This window comes from Fringilla coelebs, assembly GCF_963513975.1.
Source record: "Fringilla coelebs genome assembly, chromosome: 3".
NCBI lineage: Eukaryota > Metazoa > Chordata > Aves > Passeriformes > Fringillidae > Fringilla > Fringilla coelebs.
In genome coordinates this window covers 67,504,248-67,524,841 of record NC_140030.1, presented here as the reverse complement: position 1 = coordinate 67,524,841, position 20,594 = coordinate 67,504,248, and the positions used below count along the sequence as shown (strand labels likewise).

Genomic DNA, 20,594 nt, shown 5'->3' with positions numbered 1-20,594 from the left:
GGAACTGACAGAATTAATTCGCTACATTTTTTGCAGATGAACATGGACTCCACCCATCAAGCAGTTATTCTATTTATTTTAAATTAATTTAGTATCCAAGAAATGTACCAAATCACTATCCTTAGAAAATGAAATCTGTTAATGATCAGAACTCTGCCTCACTAGTGAAATCACCCTTAAAGTGGAGAGGCAGTCTCTTGTGCTCTGTGGCCCCCAAATCCATTTTGATCCTTTTCTTCTCTTGCACAGTTGCCAAAAACGAAGCAAGTAAGCAGCAGGTGTAGCAGCAACATTTGTGATGTGGACATCTGTTCAGTATGAGTTAGCCTGAGGCCACCAACTCATCATAAACTGGCCTCCAAAGAAGGGAAAGGGCAGTAGGAGCAAACATCTGACACGCCCGAACCAGAGCGGGTGAGGGGAAAAGCAGGATCCACAGCAAGCAGACCACCTTCTCATTTATAACTGATTTAAGAACTATGCTAAGTTTCATCAGAGGATGCAAATGTCAATTATCATTTCACGCATTCCTTCAAGAGGAAATCTTCCATGCCTGGGCTGACCTTGAAAATGCTAACAGCTGCTCTGAAGAGATGGAAATGCCAACAAAACTTACCACATAGTGCCTGATAAGGCACTTGCTTTTTAGCTTCCCCAGACAACTCCAAAGCTTAAAAATCCTCAGTGAAATCAATCAAGCATTTTAATTCCTACATGTCCGGTGAAAAATTCCAGACTACCTTGGTGTCGCTGTATGTTTGATTTGCAAATTGCACTCCCTTACTCTGCTAAATCTGCAGCGCTTCTGTGAACGTGCACTGCAAGTGATTTGTGTTCTTCCATTCATAGACTGATAACTTGTACTGAAAGTTAATGATGCAGTGACACTTGGCAGAAGTTTCAGCACTGTGTGTCTGAAAGGGAGCCAAATGCCATTACTCCACCATGGAGGCCTTCATTTTTGTTGTGGTCTGATGTACAACTTCATTAGCAAGCTTTCACATGAAATGTACTCTGTCACTGCGTAAAGCAGAAGAAATGTATGGGTGTATGTTCACACAAAGAAGAACAAAAGATTTACAGCCAGAAGGAAGAAGTATTTTCTTATCAACCCATAATCTCTGGAAGCAGGCAGGAGATGGGGTCAAAATATTAATTCATTAATCTCACAAATCCAAAACCATCTCGAGGCCGGTACTTTGTGCCTCTTCAAGCCAAAGTGCTGCAATAAACAAATGAGAAAAACCCTCACAAAACCCAAAACTGAAATGGAGCTACTTTGGAATGTAGTCAAATATTACTGCCTTAGAAAGTTGATGAGTTTGAGCAGAATTTAGTAAACTACATCAGGCCACTCAGTGATCAGTGACACAGAATTTAGTAGCAACAGCTGGAGCAGAGAACCTGGACCAGGAACTTGTTGATTAGAAAGACTGGCTGAACAGAAATCAGTTTACATTCAACATTGAAGTGTTCAAGTACACAAACAAGACAAACACAAAAGTCAGTCTTCCAAATGCTGGAGGTCTGCAAATGACAGAGTACCTGGGGATAGCAGGTGGAAAAGGATGACTGAGAAAAAACCTACATATTATTCCTAAAAGGCATAAGGATGGATAATTCCAATGGCAGTACGAAGAATACAAAGAACAAATATATATGGGAATGGCTGTACAACCATCATTATTCATGCTCAAGAAAGATAAATTCAAACTAGATGTGGTATAAAGAAAACTGTTAGAATAGCTAGGGAACTGGACAGCTGATCTTACAAAAGAAAGCTAGAAAGTTTTGTCTGTCAAACTGGAAAACTGCAAGAATTTTAACTTACTGCTGATTAATAAATCAGGCACAGGAACAAACAGACACATGCTGGGAAAAAATTAGAAAGAAGAAGTTAACATTTCCTAACTATTTGGACAAACTTCCAACAGCAGGCAGAGAAAGCGAGAATAACTTAAAAAACTTATTTAATTGCTTTTACAGGAGGCTGCTTGAAAGATAAGAGACCAGACCAGACATCTTAAACAGACCAGACGAGACATCATCATAAGGATTGCCTCTGGAGGGCACTTTTGGTTCTTGTTTAGCAGCCTGGGGGCTTTGTAAGAGCAATGTCAAAGCCTGACATGTAAAATGGTCTCAGAATCTATCTTTCCATGAAAGCGCTGCAGTGGGGATAACACTGTTACACCTAAGCAATACCTTTGAAACCTGGAGGTAGTCTCCAAAACTCGGTGTGCAAGGAAGACCCAAGGCACACCTTTGGGTCACAAGCCAGCTAAGCCTGATTATTAAGACTGGTTTTAACTAGGCTACAGCTTTCCAGTTAACTCTTGACTGATTGTGATCTCAGACAGAAAAACACTGGGGCTAATCTTTCATAGAGAGTGGTTGATATCACAAGAGACACAGTCATACGTGCCCCAGGAACGTGCTGGTACTCCACAGAACTGGCAATAGAAACAAATGACACCATGCGCTGCTTTCATGAATGTGCCTGTTGATTTTTGAAATCTCATCATTCTCAAAACAGAACAAATATGGGAACTGAGAATGATGGGCATTTATATTTTAAATGCAGATGTGCTTTAACAAATGTCTGTGTCTCATTTATGGGCCATAAAATCCACAGGTGCATAGCAGCGTATGATGATGAAACCACTACTGTTACTGTCTTCGATAATCTGACAGTGCCCCTCTCATTCCTTACCAATGATTAGTTATAGTACTCTGTGGAAAATGGTTTAGATGGGATTTTTAGTATACAAAATTTATGCATATTCAGAGCGGTGAATAAACCAGTGCAAAAGCCCATGCTGGCTCTGCTGCAAAGCCATTTGGTTATCCGTGTGCATTAGCAATGGCCCACTTACATAATTAGTATGAAAAACTGACAGACTTGTAACTGCTCCTGACTGAATACAAGGTAATTTATCTAACTGGAGCTGGCACAGGGAAGAAAATGGGCCTTTGGTATTTTTATCAAATTTGCATGAACCTGAAGAGAAAGGAGGCCTGCAAGGTTCTGACCTTGCTGGCACCAGTGTGAGAAAGGGATGGAAAGCAAAGAGGTTTCATTCAATTATCTTCTCATTAGGTTTCCATAGCAATGGCTCTTTAAGCAGGTCAAAACTTTCTCAGTGGAAACAAACACTGAGCTGCTTGTGGGCTGTGCGTGTGTCTGTGCACTCTGCAGCATCACCAGCATGGAAGCCACCACACTGGTCCCGTGGGCTCGGTCTGTGGACAGGCACAGGCAGACGGGGGTACACCATGTATTTAGCAACAGAATACTTGCTCCCAGCCAGGGGGTAGATAATTGCCAGCTAAAAACTCTCTGAGAGCAAAGAGCAGGGCCCAACGCTGCAGGCAATGCTTCTCCTCCTATCCGTGTATTGCTCACTCCGTGCCATCTCAACTCGCTGTGACAAGTCAGATTTTCTCGTGAAATGTGCCCTTCATACTTCCAAATTACCAGGCTTGAAATCTTCTTCCAGCTGCTCAAAGGCACACTGGTTTCCCTCCTCACGTGTCCCAGGCAGCGTTTGGCTGGCCTCTCATTCCCATTGTGTGGGTTATTGTGGGAGTTTCCTGCCCTACTTCTCTTGAGGAGCTGTTTAAAGGCAGCATGAATAATTTGCCTTTGACTAAATCAGGCCTCAAACAAGTGAAAACAGGGCCATACACATTCACTGATTTTTTTTCAATTCCTCCAAGGACAGGGTATAAAAAAAATGTATCTTAAGTTCAAACACGTCAAGTAAAAAAACCTCTTACTTATTTTTCTTCCAATATTCTTTTCCATTTTAAAACTATGCAAAAGGAATAATTTATTCTCTTAACAATTAAGTGCAGCCTTTAGCTACCTCAGTTTGGGGGACTTGTTTGTTTTTTGCTTTGTACTTCTCAGTTTCTGCCCTCTCTCTGCCTTACATCCTCTTTCAGACCTACACTCCTCTTTCTTCGAAGATGAGCTTACAAACACCTGCCAGAATTAATCTGGGCACTCAGAGAAGTTGCCAGAATCTATGCTGATAGAATTTAAACCCCTCCCCCATCCATGACCTGGAGGGATGATTTAATAACCTCCTCCATTCAAATATTGACCTGCAGTTTGGATGCTGCAGGGAAAGAAGACTAGGGAATCAAGTGTTAAAAGCTACTGGCAAAGGCCAGTAGATGAGTGTACCAAAGGGGGCAGAATTGAGGCTTGGATGAACCTTTCTGCAGCTTTCACTGAAAACCATTGTGGAAAACAGGAACACTGAAATGCAGGCTCTCTCCCAGCCTTAGGTTGATACAGAGTTCCAGTTTATGCCACGGGACACTGGAATGGCTGCACTATGGCACATTCATTGCAAAAAAATCCTAAAACCAAATTCAGGCAATCGTGTCTCCCGCAGTGACAACAGGTTCAATGCAGATGACAGCCACTTGTGCTGGGGCCTCGCTGCTAGCCTGCTAACAACCTCGGAGAAAGGATAATGCCCGGGGAGCCTACAGCCCCTGCCGTGACATTCCCAACAAGCCACCAGAGATCTGGCCAAACTGCACGAATGGCACGCACGAGTGGCTCGGTACATCCCGCACACACACAGGGTGACAGCCATCCGCCCTCGGGAGCAGCTGAAGGAGGGAGCTGAGGTGCAGCTGCCAGAGGCACAGCAGCTCCCCCACGCCGGGGGAATGCAGAGCCTCTGAGCGATGCTGCCCTGTGTCACCTGCATCCCACACATGCCTGCTTTTCTCCTTCTGCCCGACGTGTATGTTTCTGGCCAGTCCCCTGCTCTGGCAGAGTCTCAGATTTAGGTCTTGAGTATCACAGGGTCAAGAACGTTTGAACTGTACTGAGCCACAGCATGAGGCGTACAGCAGGATGAATTGTGGCACTTGATATGAAGGGTGACCTTTTACTGGTCAGGAGTGCACTTGAGTGGTACAGTTCAAGAAAGTGCAGGTGATCCACATAGGAGGTGACAATTCATAACACCCACTGCCACATAAAGGTGGTGGTAATGACTGAAACATCAGATACATGACACAACTGTTACCTCATCCTTTTTCTTCTCTAGCAACTGTTAAGAAAAATTTTAGTCTATAGGAATGTCTGTGCCTCATCCTATTTGCATGCAGTGCTCCTGAATCCCTCACCCACTTCCTTTTCTTTCCCAGCAGATCTCAGATACGCCACATCTGAAACACAGCCCAAAGGCTGATGGAGCAAACAGTGACAGCAAACAGATCTATTTCCAAAGAGGCAAAACACACAACTTCCTTTCTGCAACATCCCCCCAGTTCTTCTAAAAACAGGATGAGAGTCAGGATGCAGAAGCCTGAGTTCAGGGGACTGGGTTTAACCTGGATTTCCTGGCAAACATGCAGAGCTCATCAGTCTGTCATGTAGACTTGAATGCTCAAAAATGGGAACAGGCTAAAAGTTGGGTTTCATTGTTTAAATGCTCTGTTTACAATTATGAGAAAACCCTGCTCAGTCCCCTATCTGAGTAAACATCCTTGGGGTGTTGCCATCTCTTCGAAATAATAGGAATTGTATATACAATACATCCCCAGATGAACATGGTATGGGGTCAGAGAAGTAACAGTAATTGCTAAAGAACACATTTACTGCATGTTTTCTACACTAATGATTCTTCCAGCAAAAGCAGAAGTCAATGTGTCTGTATAGAAGCACCTTTGGTTCTGGGGAGATTTCTGTTTAAAATTAATAATATCACTATTAAAGACTCTGTAGCCACTTTACTGAAGGCACACTGAGAAACAGCAAAGTTGCACTAGCACCACAATTGTCAGCAAGACCACAGTTTAAAAGATGGAAATCTTGGAAAGGGCAGAGGAAAGTGAAGTTTATTATTCAGAGAAGAAAGCTACAAACACCTCATTCCATGCTCTGCGTTATTTGCTGAATATGACATAACTTAGAAACCTGGCAAACTGTTTCAATTTACAGAAGGAACTCCAGTAAGGCCAAAAAACCAGAGCAGTTGTGAAGCAAAGCTTGAACAAACATGACTTTGTTTTCTGTTGTTTATGGCTAGCTTTTCAGGCTACATCAGTACCCTTGCTGCTATTCACATAAATCTCAGGGGGTTTTGCCTCTGAGTGAAGATTTTTCTTTCTTTGTCAGAACCAACCAAACAAAAGGCATATTTGGTAGGGCACATATAACACCGAGCAGGTTCACATACGCAGTCTTTTTTGGTAGCTTCATCTAATTAACAGGAACAGTGTTGCTAGCAACAGTGGAAGGTATTGCCCCAAATGCCTTAGGGGGTGGGGGGTTGACAACAATGACTCACAGTGACAAACACTTCTGCCTCCAGGCTCATTTCATCCCTCCTGCCTGCCTACAAGCTCTGCTGCTGCTCATCCGTGTTAGAGCGTACCACTCACTAGACACATGCTTGTTGAGCAACTTGCTGGACTGAGGGCACTGACTAATTCTGCACTGACTTTACACCAGACTGGGCAGCAAGGTTAGTAAGACTCAAGGCAAGACTGAACATACACTTCTTGTCCACACAAACAGGATTTTTTCCTACCACAGACCACCAAGGTTAATCTGTTTTCAGTGCGGCGTACAGTGGAGCCTGTTGGGCTCTCTCTTCCATCTGAGCAGCACAGAAAAGGAAAACCAAACCAGGTTAAAGCAAATATTGCTCTTCCCAGGTTCCCTCAAAGCTTCTTTCTGTCTGGAATGTCTAAACTCTGGCAAATTAAACAACCATCCAGATGTGCTATTTTAAAACTTTAGACTTTGGTAGCATTAAGCTGTAGGGTGTGTAGGCAGCAGTGCTGGGTGAGGGTGCTACTGAGAGTGACCGTATTCCAGCCAGACACTTGCTTTCTCCTTATTTTAGTACAGATTTTTCTTTGGGACTGCCCTTATTTTCTAAAGCAACCTGCTCAGAACACTAGACCAGAAACAACTCATTTCACCCTAGGAAAACATTTGGACTTTCAATAAGGAAAATTATAACTGTTCTTGGATAAGCTCTTACTTGTGGAAGAGTACTCAAAAAAACCCACTTTTTCCAGCTCCTGAATGTCTGTATGTTGAGTTTTGAACAAATCTTTCATTTTGTTCCCCAAATCTTCTGTGAATATGAGAAACCAATGTACATCTACATCAAGTTTCATATTTGGCAAACTAGTCCTCTTGCAACAAAAGAAGTTTTGTAGAAGGTTTACCACACATCTTTCATGCAGCATGAGAGTGACATAAAAACTGTGTCCCCAAAGGGACAAGCTTCCATGTTTAGTAGCATGCCCACACAGAAAATTCAGATGAAAGCCATATACTAAACGCCACAAAAATCCCTGGGGCCAACACAACACCCTTCCCTGAAAAATATCAAATTCAGCATTACATTAGTAGCAATTACAGGTGTATTGATACAGGATGGGCTTGAACCGGTCATTTTCCTGCAGAGCAATTTTATGAATCCTGCCTCCCTGGAAGGGGCAATTTCTGTGAGAATTCAGCCTTCCAGGCTAGAGGAGTGAAGCCAACACTGGTGTGGCAGGCTGTCATAAATAGGCACAGACTTGTATAATTTCAGGTTTCAATAATTTGTACAGAATTGAGTAGATACAATTTATTATTTTCAACACCTTGTCCAATTATCATGCATCACATGGCCTTGCTTCTTACTGTGCAAGTATCTGGCACAACCTGTCCTGCACCAGTTTCATATACATGATCAGGTTAATCACATACACCGTTCTACAAATCCTCAAATGACACACTTCCATTCTTGAAAGGTCTACAAAAATCACATGTCCCTTTCATCTGAACTAAGATAATATAATTTCCTTTCAGTGAGATAAATGAGGAGTCACTCAGGAGATTTTTTGCTGATACTGTCTTCTCACTCAGTTATTTGTGGTAGAACACCTACATAGAAGCACAACTTAGGAAGCTGGCTAAAACTGGTAAGTGGAGTTTTTTCTGAGTTGTGTGCTGTTCTCCTGCAAGAGCTTCATCTCTTTATTACCTGAGGTGGGATTATGATATTTACCCATGGGTAAAGTGCTTTGAGGCTGAGAGAAAAGTTGTATGATTATAGGATAACCTTGCAGATTTACTTCACAGATTACAGCTCCCATCTACTTGGCACTTCTGGTTTCATTAAAATGTTGGAGAGCCACGTGTCCTTCAAAGATTCTTTTCCACATACGAGTATCGGAAGCACAAAGTATTAAACCCTAAGACTTCTAGGCCTTCTCTTTTACCAGCATGCAATACAGGGACAGTGATGGTACCCAAGGTGATTCACCTTATCTGTCTTAGGTTAGTGAGAATAAGGTAAGTCACGCAAGGTAATTCACCTTATCTGTCTTATGCTGCTTTGAAAATGAGCATCTACCTCAGGAAAACCATCTTTGCTTTTCTCTCTGAGTGATGAAGGAAGAGAAGGCACCTCTAGAAGGCAATATATCACTTTCTGAGACCTTCAGCATGAATCAGCTTCTAGACAAGCCCAAAGGAAGCCCCTAAGCAGTTGTTCACTACCCTACCACTGACTTCTCTATGGTCAGTGCCTACCAAAGTCCCATACACCGCATCCACCAAAGACTGCTCTGGGACTGACAGTCCTACTGAACTAGCAAAAGCAAGAAACATTCCTATTACTGCCCAGCGATGAATCACTCGAGGATATTCAAATGTGGGACTGTAAAGCCGTACAAAAGCACGTCCCATCACAAATGGATTCCATGTAGTCCCTCTGAACTCGTCCAGCTGGCACGACCCCATGGAAGTGCAGGCAATTGGACATAGAGTGTCAGTTGTCTTCATGCACCACTGCACGTTACCCTCAGCAGCAGGGATCCAAGATCTTGGGATCAAAGGAAGGAGGCACAGAAAACAAGCACACACATTGCAGCAGGAGGTGACAGTAAACAGAAACCCTCTCAGTCCTCACAGAGAGGTTTTCATTAAGGACGCTAAAATTAAAGCTCCTTTTAACTTGGTTTTAAAGTACTTTATGCCCTTGGCACCTCCTTCAAAAGCACAGTTACAAACTCAGGAGTGCACAGGAAAAGGAACACGAGGGAAGTCTGTAACTCTCCCTTCCCCTCACCTATATATTATGGCTGCATTTAGGTTTAGTCAAAGAAAATAATTTTTAAAGCAGGCATAATTTGCAGAGAATGTGAAATCCCTAATGTTCCTCAGAAATGACTAGCAGTCATCTTGGGGTATGCACACCCCAAGCACTCACAGAAAAGAGAAACAATAACCCTCCCTTGACAAAAAAACCACAAAATAATAGAAGGCCAAAAGTGAGGAAGAGAAGGAGCAGGCTCCAAAACAGGTTTCATTCATGGCGTCTGTATCTGAAATCTAGGTATGTAAGTACAATCTAAAATCAATTTACTCCAAGGAAAAAGAAAACGTACCAAATTCCCCCTCCCTCCTTTCTCACTTCCTGTGCCTTCACTTACTTTCTTTCAGTGTCAGGTGTTGATGCAGTGCTGCTGAGACCAAGCGACTCCTGCAAGAGAAGACATGCAGCACTGAGAGCAGACACTAGAGAAAAATTTACCCATTTATGCAGAATATCAAATCAAAGAACAAACAAACAAAAGTTGATGATCAAAATCTAAGTGCTTACCTCAATCTGGGATCGCAGCTGCAGAGATGTGGGGCTGGTATCAGGTTTCTCCTAAAATACAACAAATATCAAGTTAATGAAATATCCAAACACCAGAAGGAAGAAATATGAAGGGGAGAAAAAGGGAAAAGACAGTAACAGAACCAAGAACTATTTCAAAACAGTTCATACAGGAAACATTAACTACTCTAGAAAGAACTGCTTTCAGGATAAATTCTGAAATAATCCAGTAAAACAGCTGATTTCATACTTATCACTGCAGAATACAGAAAGTAAAGCTGCCAGACAGAAGTCATTCAAAACAAAATAGAAAGAGGGGTGTTTTATTTTCACTAGATCACACATCATTTGTTAGATAAGTTCAAGTGCAATTTCCAAGAAATTACCTTCAGGAAAAATTTGGCATTAAAAGAAAATTCTCTGAGGAAAAAATACTGAGAGGATGCAGATACCTTTCAGAAAGACCAGCTTCTCACACAGAAACATGTCAACAGTATGGAGTTCAAACCACTTTTCTACAAACACCTAGGGTATAACCATCTACTCCAGAACTCAATTATCCAGGTTTCCTTTGCAGTTGATGGGGAGACACAGAAACTCCTACAGAACAACTTGCCTGACAGGTTTCAGCTACCTCAAGTTAGATGAGGGAGTCCCACTGGTGGTATCTAATTGAAGACTGCAAGCCAACTGCTTAAAAGGCACACACTATTAACATGTCTAGCTGAAATTAATGGGAAAACTCCAGTTAGAATGGAGGAAGATAATACAGTCATTGGTACGGAGAACTACACTTTGGCGATTGATCTTCACGTGAAATCATGGGGTAAACTACTTATTCCTACTTTATTCTCAGCCAGCCTGAGCCCTTGTAAAGTTATTGTGAAGTGAATTCCGTAACTTACTCATCACAGCTGGCTAAGCAGTGGTGTACATGCTTCAAGAAAATCAAATAAAAGGACATGGATTTTTTTCTCAGTGCTGAAGGACTTCTTGTTCGTGCATTCCTCAGCCTACATGTAAAACTCTTATCTCTGTGAAATTGTACTTCCTATTCCCGTTGTTAACACAAAGGGTGACAAAACATTCCTGGGATTTAATTAAAAAAAAAAAAAAAAGAAAATCAGACACAATTTTCTGGAAATGCAGCCTTTTAACACTAAACAGGAACTTACTACTGCCTGCCATGAGGTGGTGTTGGGCTAACCCGCTCAGGAAGTCTGCAAGATCTGGAGTAGAAAGCAGCCTGCTCTGCCATCACACAACTGAGTCGGCTTGCACTGCTGGCCAGAGGAGCCAGGGAGGGCACGGGATGGCTCATGGCCATGTCCTTGCTCATGTGCAAGGCTGACACTGGGTCACTGCCCTGCTGGGGGATTTTGCCTGACCATCCATTGTTTGCGCATCAGCTTTTGCTGATTTTGTAGCACAAAAAGGGAAGTGAAGTCCTTGAGTGAAAGTGGACATGAAAAGGCGATCACATTCACTTACTGACAGATCTAACAGGACTCCTCTAGTCAAGCAGAAGCTGGACCAAGGCCAGGGGAATTCCAGAGATGTTCAAAGATAAGAGAAATGAAAATAGCTACTTGGCACCAAGCATCCCTCTCTTTCTCCCTTAGTTCTGTCAAAATGGAACCTAAGTTTTGCGCCTGGAAAATGCTGCAGGCACATGGCTGAGAATCTTCCTCAGACACTCTCCAAGCCCTGCCTAGCTCTTTGCAAGGAGGGAGAGAAAGATCAGCTCCAGGATCCAAACACTTGCCATTCAGGGGCACCTCATTTGTCCATGCTCTGCTGCACTAATGAGAAAAGGAACATTTTATCAGTTTCAAGTTACAGTTTCAGTGTGCCAGTCAGGAGAACCCACCAGGTCCCCAACAAGGCCTTTAGATTCCCAAGTTCCTGATGATTTATCTGCTGTCTTAAAAAGCTGCTTTGGTCAAGTGTTTTGGTTTTTTATTTTTTATATATAGTAGTTTTGCGTAAATTTGTGTAACCGCTTGAGCAGTTGCTCATGAAGCTTGAGACTACAATTTCATGAAAAGTTCCTACCTTCAGCATAAAACTACTCAGCTGAACAGTCAGCTGCATCCCATGAAAGTAAATCCTAAAAAACCTGACTGTATTTACTTTCTTTTTTCTCATTTGCTGTCAAGCTCACCCTGTTAGAACAGGACCTGTTTTATAGGACCAAGATGACTGCAGAGGGCAGAAGCAAGAACAACTTTCCTCTCCCTTCTCCAGAGCACTACTTCGCAATGCTGGAATGCAAAACACCTGATAGTTCTACACTGTTATGATTAATATTCCTACCTGCCTTTCCAGCAGAATGGTCTTTTTTTCTATTGCAATTTACACAAGAAACAAAAGGAAAATACTTGGGGAAATAGTACTCTCAACTAAACTTCTGGCTTAGACCTGTATCAGAGATCATAGAACTTTCATCAGCCTTGAGCAATTCTATTTATTTTGGTTAAAATCCATTAAACCTCACATTAAACCTCACTTTAAAATCCACAGGTTGTGTTGACTTTCATCCATCAGGATCAGGGCCCTCTTTTACTAAAGGCTAATTCTAGAAGATTAAGCAAATGTTGTACTGTTGGCATGTTCTCCAGCACGCGATCTTTTCAGAAAATATTTTTAAAGGTTAATTTTATTGAAGTACATCTTTCATCCTTCTGAGCCAAAACTTAAAAATGAAACCAAGGATAACCTGGGCTTATAGAAATAGTGGCTGCAGTAAGAGACATCCCCAGACTGCATTTCCAGAGCTCTTGTCTAGACAAAGCAGGCATCAGAGCAATAGGTATCTTCTGTGCAAGCAGCCTTGCTGCCTCAGATAACTGCCCTCTACCATAAAGCTTGTCTGAGATGTATCAGAAAATTCATATCACCTACACGCTCTGAGGAAACCCAATGATCTGAGAGAGTATCCAATCACGTGCACATTCCTTAAGCTTCACTATTAAATCCAGTGCTTCCCAAAGGTGACTGATTTACTTGCATGGTTTCTGGATTTAAAGGGCCCTAGGCAGGGCACCCATCCTGTACCCAGAAGCTGTTGGTGCATATTGAACTTGTCCAATACACACTATTAAAACTAAGATCTGAAGATTCTCGAGAAATTGAGATGTCCATAAATAGTATCCAATCCCCAGGGAACACATTAGATGGAAAGCGAACAGCGGCTTAGCAACAGCTTGTCCAGCTCCCCTGGGGAGCTGGGTCAGCACAGCACAGAATCTCAAATACTGATAATTAACCCAGGAGTAAGTTTTAAAAATCAGTAATGCTAATATATTGTAGAATAAGCCCACTGAATTTAAAGTAGGGATCCCTCTATCAAGTCACCTACATCTGACCTAAAACAATCTCAGCTTGGAGAGGAATTTTGTTCTCCCACCTTTTGTTCTCCCATTTCTCACCAAGTCCTAATAGAGTCCTTGTTCCTCCATCCAAAACCAATACCATCAAGAGGATGGGTGCAGGAAAGGTCCTGAGGTTGTGGCAGAAGCTCGGATCCAGCAGCTGGAGGAAGGGATGGATGTCAGGCATCACACCGCCCAGGAATTGCCTGGGATCACCAACCCTTCCACACTGTGGGTGCCACAGAGAGCGACTGCAGAGCCACACTGGTAATTTTGGGAGCTCTGCTGCACAAGTGCAAGTTGGAGAAAGGCTTTTTACAAACCTCTTGCTTTGGAAGAAAACATAGTAATAAGCTTAACAAGCAAGATTTGTAGCCTACGCTTCAAACCATTAGTTTTTTGCCTTAGGGACCAAGAAAGAAGCTTCCTTTGCAGGTAGCTTTTTCTGCCTACTTTGTGAATGAATTTATGTGATCATTTGCATACATTTTCTTTTCAAATTACTACAGGTTTCTAAATATTGCGATTTTGGTTTTATATACTACTTTCCTCATAAAAATGTTCAAAACAGTTTTGCAACCATTTATGAGCTAAGTCTGAAAAAAGCAACTGCGAAGAAAGTACAAAGCACAAAATACATGGGAAAGAAGCTCAAAAACCATTTCCTGACTGGAATGGCAAGTTTGGAATTCATGAGGGACTTTTCCTTCCATGACAATTTCAGCTCACTTGTTTTGTATGTAACGTAACAGGTAAAAGGCATATCACCGCCTATCTGAAGGCTGTTCTGCTCCTGAAATACACAAACATAGCAGACAAAGGCATCTGAAAGGAAACTTGGTTATCCGGGGTATGGCACATTCTAGGGGGAATGTGCATATTTTAATTGCTTAAACATTAAGCGACATCTATGCTCCACACCACAACTTAGTTTAGGAAATTGTATTCATTGAATTAATCCCTTCTAATTAAAAATTCACGAACCTCTTCACAATTTCTGCCACAGGAGCTGTATCCATTTGAATCATAAATTTAAGCACTCCTCTGCAGATCCCAAGACAGGATTAATCTCACTGTGCAGACAGAAAGTGTGCAAAGTGAGACTCAGATGAGTGCTGGGAAAATTGTGACATAATCAGTAAAAAGAAGATGACTAAAAAGCTTATAGATGTATAAATTTATGAAACCATTTCAGCAGGTATAAATAAGATATATAGAGTAGAAAACCTCTGTTAGAGAATTCTGCCAATCTTTCCCCACATGTTTTCTCTCTTTGTTCTGAACATGCATTGCATGTTCCAGTCTAGCTTCTAAAATGATTAAATGGAGAGGTATCTGAAAGACAGCAGAGCACTGAAGGCTTGTAAGAGTTTGATTTACTTTTAAAGCAATAATTCTGCCTGGAGTACTCCACCACACTGTATTTCAGCCTCTGTAGAGGTGCTAGGGAAGAAGCAGAGAAGCCCCTGTAAAGACACAGTGCAGGTATGCAAGTATGTAATGGAACTTGCCTATGAGCCCACAGGTCAGAATAAAGCAATAAAGAAGACCTATTCCTGTGTCAACCACCTCAGCAAGTATTTGAGGGAACTAAAAACTCAGTGAGTTTCCAGTGGTACAGATTAGTTAAAGTCTCATTTCAAACCACAACCTCTGGACCATTCCCTTAGCTGTTTCAGAAGGAAGATTTTTCTGCACCATTGCTTTTGCACATTAGAGCCTGAGCTGACACATGCTAAATGATAACATCCTGCAGCAGCAGCAGCAGCAAAACTCTCGATCAAGGAAATGAGTTAAACAGAAGGGGTGGTTAAAAAAAAAAAAAAAGAAATTTCAAACAATAAATACTTCTAAGCACAAAACAAAAGTCCAAGTGTCTCAATGCCTCATACAAAAGTGCAGACATAAGGTAAACACTTAGCTTAACTACTGAAGAAATGCAGCTTCAGAGAGAACACACTGATAGAGTACTCACATGTCTGCTTTTAGTATTGGAGAGGGAAGAAATATCCTGCCTCTCGGCTTGATGTAAACACCAGAATCTATCAAACCTAACACATCTCAGAGCAAACCCTAGACCCTCTCTCTCTTCCATCTGCCAACAATGAAAGCAGAAGGATTTTTTCACCCATCTCAAATACTCTGCATTCAACACTAAGGCTGGGCGCCAGAGGACCAAAAAACATTTCACAATGATTTTGAAAAACATAATTCATTAGCAATTATAGAGAAACTGCAGCTTTTGTAAAGCCATGTAACAATAAAAAGTGAGGCAGCGCTAAGACATAAATTCACTTGTAACAAACAGGAGCAGAGTCCAGAAAAATTATGGCATAAACACAAAAAAAACCTCAATAGAAATGGGCTTCAGAGAAAGGAAAGTCGATATGGGAACACAGCATTCTGCAGCGGAGAAATCAAATACCTTCTGATCAATTTTCCAAACAAGATGAAGCAAGCCCAGAACTATGGCAGCTATCTTTGTGCTAAAACTATATTAATATAAAGGCCAATATGTGATTGAGACACAGCAGGCCTTTGATTGATGCATTTTACACTTGTTACTCAAATGATACAATACTCAAGCGTTCTTGTTGCTGGCAGAAACTGCCTCTGTACTAGAGCTCTTGCTGGTATAAAAAGATGAGTAAGACCTGCCAGCTCTGCCTAAAAGTCCTTACATTAGTCAGCAGTGATTTTTATTGTACAGGTAAGGCCAAAAAGAACTTCTGTGAAATAACGTTGGAAAACAGTGAAAGACACGGGTTTCCAGGGAGGACTTGAAGACAGAGTGGTTTTGGCATCAGGAAGAGCTGTAATGTTCCAGTGGAATGAAAAAACCCTAAACAAACCACATCAAGAATGGTTAAATGTGAAGCCAGAGGACTCAGGATGTGACACAGACAAGGCAGGCACGAGGTAAAGCCCAACTGGATACTGCCCAAATGGGGCCGTTCTTGTTCAAGAGCTGACAATGGGCCTGGGGAAGAGCCACCACCACTTCCCCCAGTGAGAGCCTTTAGTCCTGTGGGAAAAGCACAACAAAAGGAAGAGAGAAAATAAATGAATAAACAAACAAGGAAATAACAGTTTGCTCCAGGGTACTTTGGCTAGGAACAGTCTGGTCAGATTCCTGGCCCAGGTGCTGGCCCTGTGGCAGGACAGCTAATGGCAGCGTGCTGTACCTTGGCCTCAATCACCTCCTGAACCAATACCCACAGTTAATGAGGAAAGCAGCACCTCCGTGTCCATATCACCACCACCCCACAGCCTGCTTTCTGTAACTGTGGGCCAGGAATTTGGAGTGGTTTTGAAGTGAAGCACTCACTGATAACATGGGAAAACAAGCATGAGGAGCTCCTTGCCATGAAAGCCATGGCTGAATATGGCAAACCTCTTTCTGAATACCAATGGTCCTGATTTGTTTTTCTGTGCTCTTCAAGTTCAGGCCACTGATTCCTAAGGGTCAGTGATGTTCTCCATTTCCCTAAATATCCCTTTTCAGGTCTTACCAATTCTTCATTTTCACGTACACAAAGCTGTACTATATTTCTAGTAAGATTACTTGCCATTTTCTCAATTTCTCTTCAGTGTTTCCATGAACAACAAAAAATACATTTTCTTTTTGAAAAGTGGAAAGAAAAAGGAAAGCTCAGACTTAGACCAATGCCTCCAGGAAAACTTCTCCTTAGCCATGCTATAAATCCTTTCAGACACACCATGGAAACAGATGCTAACACAGGTCCACTGTCATATTTGTATTGATAGTATTGATACAATACTTGTGTACCTACATGCCAATATCCATGCCTCGAGCACATGGAATTTCAGATGATCTATACTGCAAATGAATAGAAGCTTTTGTGCTGGATTAATCAATATGCTCAAGGCTCAGGGATTCTTGGAAAATGGATTGTTACCATAATACTGGTGACTTTTTGCAAGTATACCCCCATTCACATCATCAATATGATAGCAAGCTTTTAAAAACTATATGTTGCTTTTACTTTATGTTGTACCAAACAATAATTTACCAAGAAATTCAGAAACTAAGTCAACTTCGAGTTACTGAAAAACCCTGGTAAAATTGAGGAGGAGGTAAATCAAGAGAAAGCACTGATCATTAAGAGACCTACAAATGTTTTTTTACCACAGATGCATGGAGTATCAGCAATGAAGCCCCCCATTTCAGGGGAAAAAAATGCCAAAATTTTGCATTAATTTCATTCTGGGAAAGCAGTGATTTGTTTGTACTTTGTTAAAAAGTAGACAGATTTTTAAAAAATCATACAGGTTATGTAGTGGAACACAAAGGATATTTTAAACTTCGCCACACTTTTTTTTTCTTCTCTAATTTATGACAAACTGAGAAGCTGAAAGGCATTTTGTGTTGAGAACTTCCATCATACAGTCACTGCAATGTGCAGTAGAATTAGATAGTTCTTTCCCTTTGTTTTACTTGAGGCCTCATATTGCTGAGACTCAAACTCAAACCCAAGTACCCATCGAAAGAGATTCGACTCTTTCTGCTAGGTTCTTTAGCTGTAGAAAGCAAACCCAAAATTCAGAACTCAACAGCACTGTGGGCAGTGGAAGAAATCTGGCATGACCCTTTTTTTTTCACAACTGCTGCTCTTTGGGCTGCCTGTGGCTGCTATCAGGCTGTGATCTTCAGAACTCCTGACCTCCTCTTCCTTCATAATCCTCTAGAAAAAACTGCACCCATTCATGTTTCCACTTTTAAGAAGTCCATTTGTATAGATGTGCATATACCTGCTCTGTGGTTTTTTGTTTTTTGGGTTTTTTTTAGCATGAAATTGATCCTTTCAGATCATGACTAAAGCCCTAATTTAATTCAAGAAAACTGATTTAAGACTTTCCCACACCCAGCACAGAATTTCTGAAAGTTTTTGTGTTATTGTTCAGGAAATTGATTTAACTTTGAACCTTTTAGAGAAGTGAAAGAATCCAGAAAAAAAACAAAACAAAAAAAACCCCAAAACCACAAACAACACAAAAACCCCCTAAGATCATAGAAAAAAATCCCAAACCAACCCCACCAGGAAAAAGAGGCAACAAAACCATGTAAGAGAGAGCTGTGCTGAGTCAGGACCTGAGCCACATTGTCCCTGACAAGCAGTCTTATCACGAGGCTGTGCCCACATGCACATTTACTGGTTTGCTCATCTTTCCATGAAGAAATTCAAACAGCCTACTGTTGCATCTTTTCATGCAAAAATAATTACATCAAAATTATAAACATTTGGGCAAAATAGATTCCTGCTTTCCAGCTGACAGTAACACTGTACCTCTATTTTTCTCTTTCAGAGGTTAAAAACATCAACAGCTGCTAGCTCAAAAAAGCAGACATCCTGAACTCAGATCTTTGTTGGCAGTAAGCCTTGCAGCCCAAGCTCTCAAGCCATCCATTCTTTAAGGCTGAGACTCAGTAACCCCTTTCTGCTGATTTGCACTATCACTGTAATTTTTTTAGTTCAGTTCAGTTCCACTTAGTGATTTCTATGTTCATTATTTCATGAGAGGACCACAGTTAAAAAGCTGTAACAACATGACATATTCTGCATATTTCAGGACTTAAAAACATGCAGGGCTGGTGGGGTCTGACCCCCATTTCAGCCACTTCGACAATGAAAACAGCAGGAATACAAATGAAAAAAGGTTTTGAAAAAAATTTTCTATCAGACAAACCTGTGTGAACATATTGGGAACTAACTCTGATGACATTTCTTTATGACAATAAACTTGTTTTGAAGAAACAGTTTATTTCAGGATCCTTTTTAAGAAGACACTTGAAGCAGGAAAGAAACTGGTCATACTGGGAAAAGTTTTATATTAGATAGACATTTTAAAAACCTTAGTTTTACAACCATTTAAAAAAACAAAATAAATGTAGAACTTGAAATCAAACTGGTTCTGTTTAGTAGGTTGACATGTGAAACTGAACACCTGAAAATTAAGACTAATTCCCTAGAGCTGGGCACTGCACTTCTTCCTCTCAACCTACATAAACACACTCCAGGAATGTGAGTGGGTGGGGGAGAGAGACAAAGGTTGATAGTTGGATTCTAACTTCAAAGTCTTCTACAAAGTGAGAGGAGAAATTAATTTCTTGAACAAAAGAACTGAAAACAAATTAATCATATTAATGCAAAAAAAAAAAAGACTAGACCACAAATTGCTAGTCTGTACTTACTCATTCTTCCTGAGTAAAACTACCTTTGATAAAAGAACTTTTAAATTAGCTGTTCTCTCTTTTCCTTTGAAATCGAAGCCTGTATTTGATGGATGCTTTGGGCCAGAATCTTACTTAAATCTTCATCACGAGTCATCACATGATCATTATTAAAAAACTAGATTTCAAATCAACTCTGATGCCCTAAGTCATCATGGAAGATTGCTCCCATCCAAGGGAAAAATTATTATTGAATACCACTAGACTATCTGGCGCAATTTGGTTATTTACAGAGAAGATTTGCAACACCCATATTTGAGAAATTAAGAAGTAATTATTGCCTTCTACACATCCAAGATAAAAATCTTTATCTACACAACTATTGATAGGAATATTCTCTGTTTTCCCTTTACATTTAAAGTGAGACTGGGATAGAAAGTCATGTGCCATAGATGTAGTAGTTAAGAGGAACAGCCCCAACTGGAGGTGCAGCAAATAGGAGCCTTGCTCAATGGGATTACTGCTGCATGCTCTGCTTTGAAGGGTAATGGTGCCACAGTGACATCTGACAGTTCCAACACAAGTCAGCACAACTGCTGGAAAGGGGTTAAATTAAAGGCTTCAATCAGCCCTTAACAGCTCCTGCTGCTGGGCCAGGCTCCAGCCCAGCTGCAGAGCTTCAGCCGGTGTTTGAAAAGCTCAGCTGTTGTGCCGAAAACGCAAGTGGGCTCCTGCCACATGACCAACAATTGGGGTAGAAGGTGGGGTTTGCTCTGGCACACAGGTCAAACAGAGGAAAAGCGCTTAACACAAGTTTCAGTGATTCTTAAATCTAAAGGGTAACAAATATGAATTCTGAGGCGCCATCAAGCAGCTGTAAAATGTTTCTGTCTTTGTTCAAAGCAGGAGGAACAGGGATTTTCCCCAGAAGAGGACAATGGGGGCCAGAACCTTCTCCCCAGGGCCACAGCAGTCTCCTGGTAAAATCTGCTCGTGCAGTCCCTGGGCCTGAGTGCTGCTCCCTCCAGCCCCACTTTCAGGCTAGCACAGGGTGGTGATGCAACACTTTACTTTGCCTTGCAGGGTTGTTATGCAACATGGGATTATCCCATCACAGACTGAGTGAGGGTCCTTTGCCATCTTTCCCAACAAAAGGCCAATTACTGAATGATGAACAAAATTAGTACCAAGAATGTCAGCAGAGAAAAAAATGACAAGTGCTGCTTACAGACAAAGCATTTGAATCTCAGCAAACATCCATTCTGCAATCAGTACAGATAACTCAGGCCAGAGGAATCTGCAAAGAAAGCTGCCACCACTGTTCCAAGCAAATCATCTGCAATCATTATCTACAACTATTCACTGGAGAATTAAGAGTACTGCAGC

General features: G+C 41.5%; 1 protein-coding gene across 5 annotated transcripts in view; it reads right to left on the bottom strand.

Moving 5' to 3' along the window:
- The window catches only part of LOC311151552 (SAM and SH3 domain-containing protein 1-like), a 523,482-nt gene that overhangs the window by 50,198 nt on the left and 452,690 nt on the right, over positions 1-20,594 (bottom strand). For all 5 annotated transcript variants that reach the window (XM_084202079.1, XM_084202081.1, XM_084202080.1 and 2 more), the window contains exons 3-4: positions 9,642-9,692; positions 9,472-9,521 (exon numbers count right to left, since the gene is read on the bottom strand). In XM_084202079.1, coding sequence (XP_084058205.1) covers positions 9,472-9,521; positions 9,642-9,692 — 101 coding nt within the window. The remainder of the gene's footprint in view (positions 1-9,471; positions 9,522-9,641; positions 9,693-20,594) is intronic.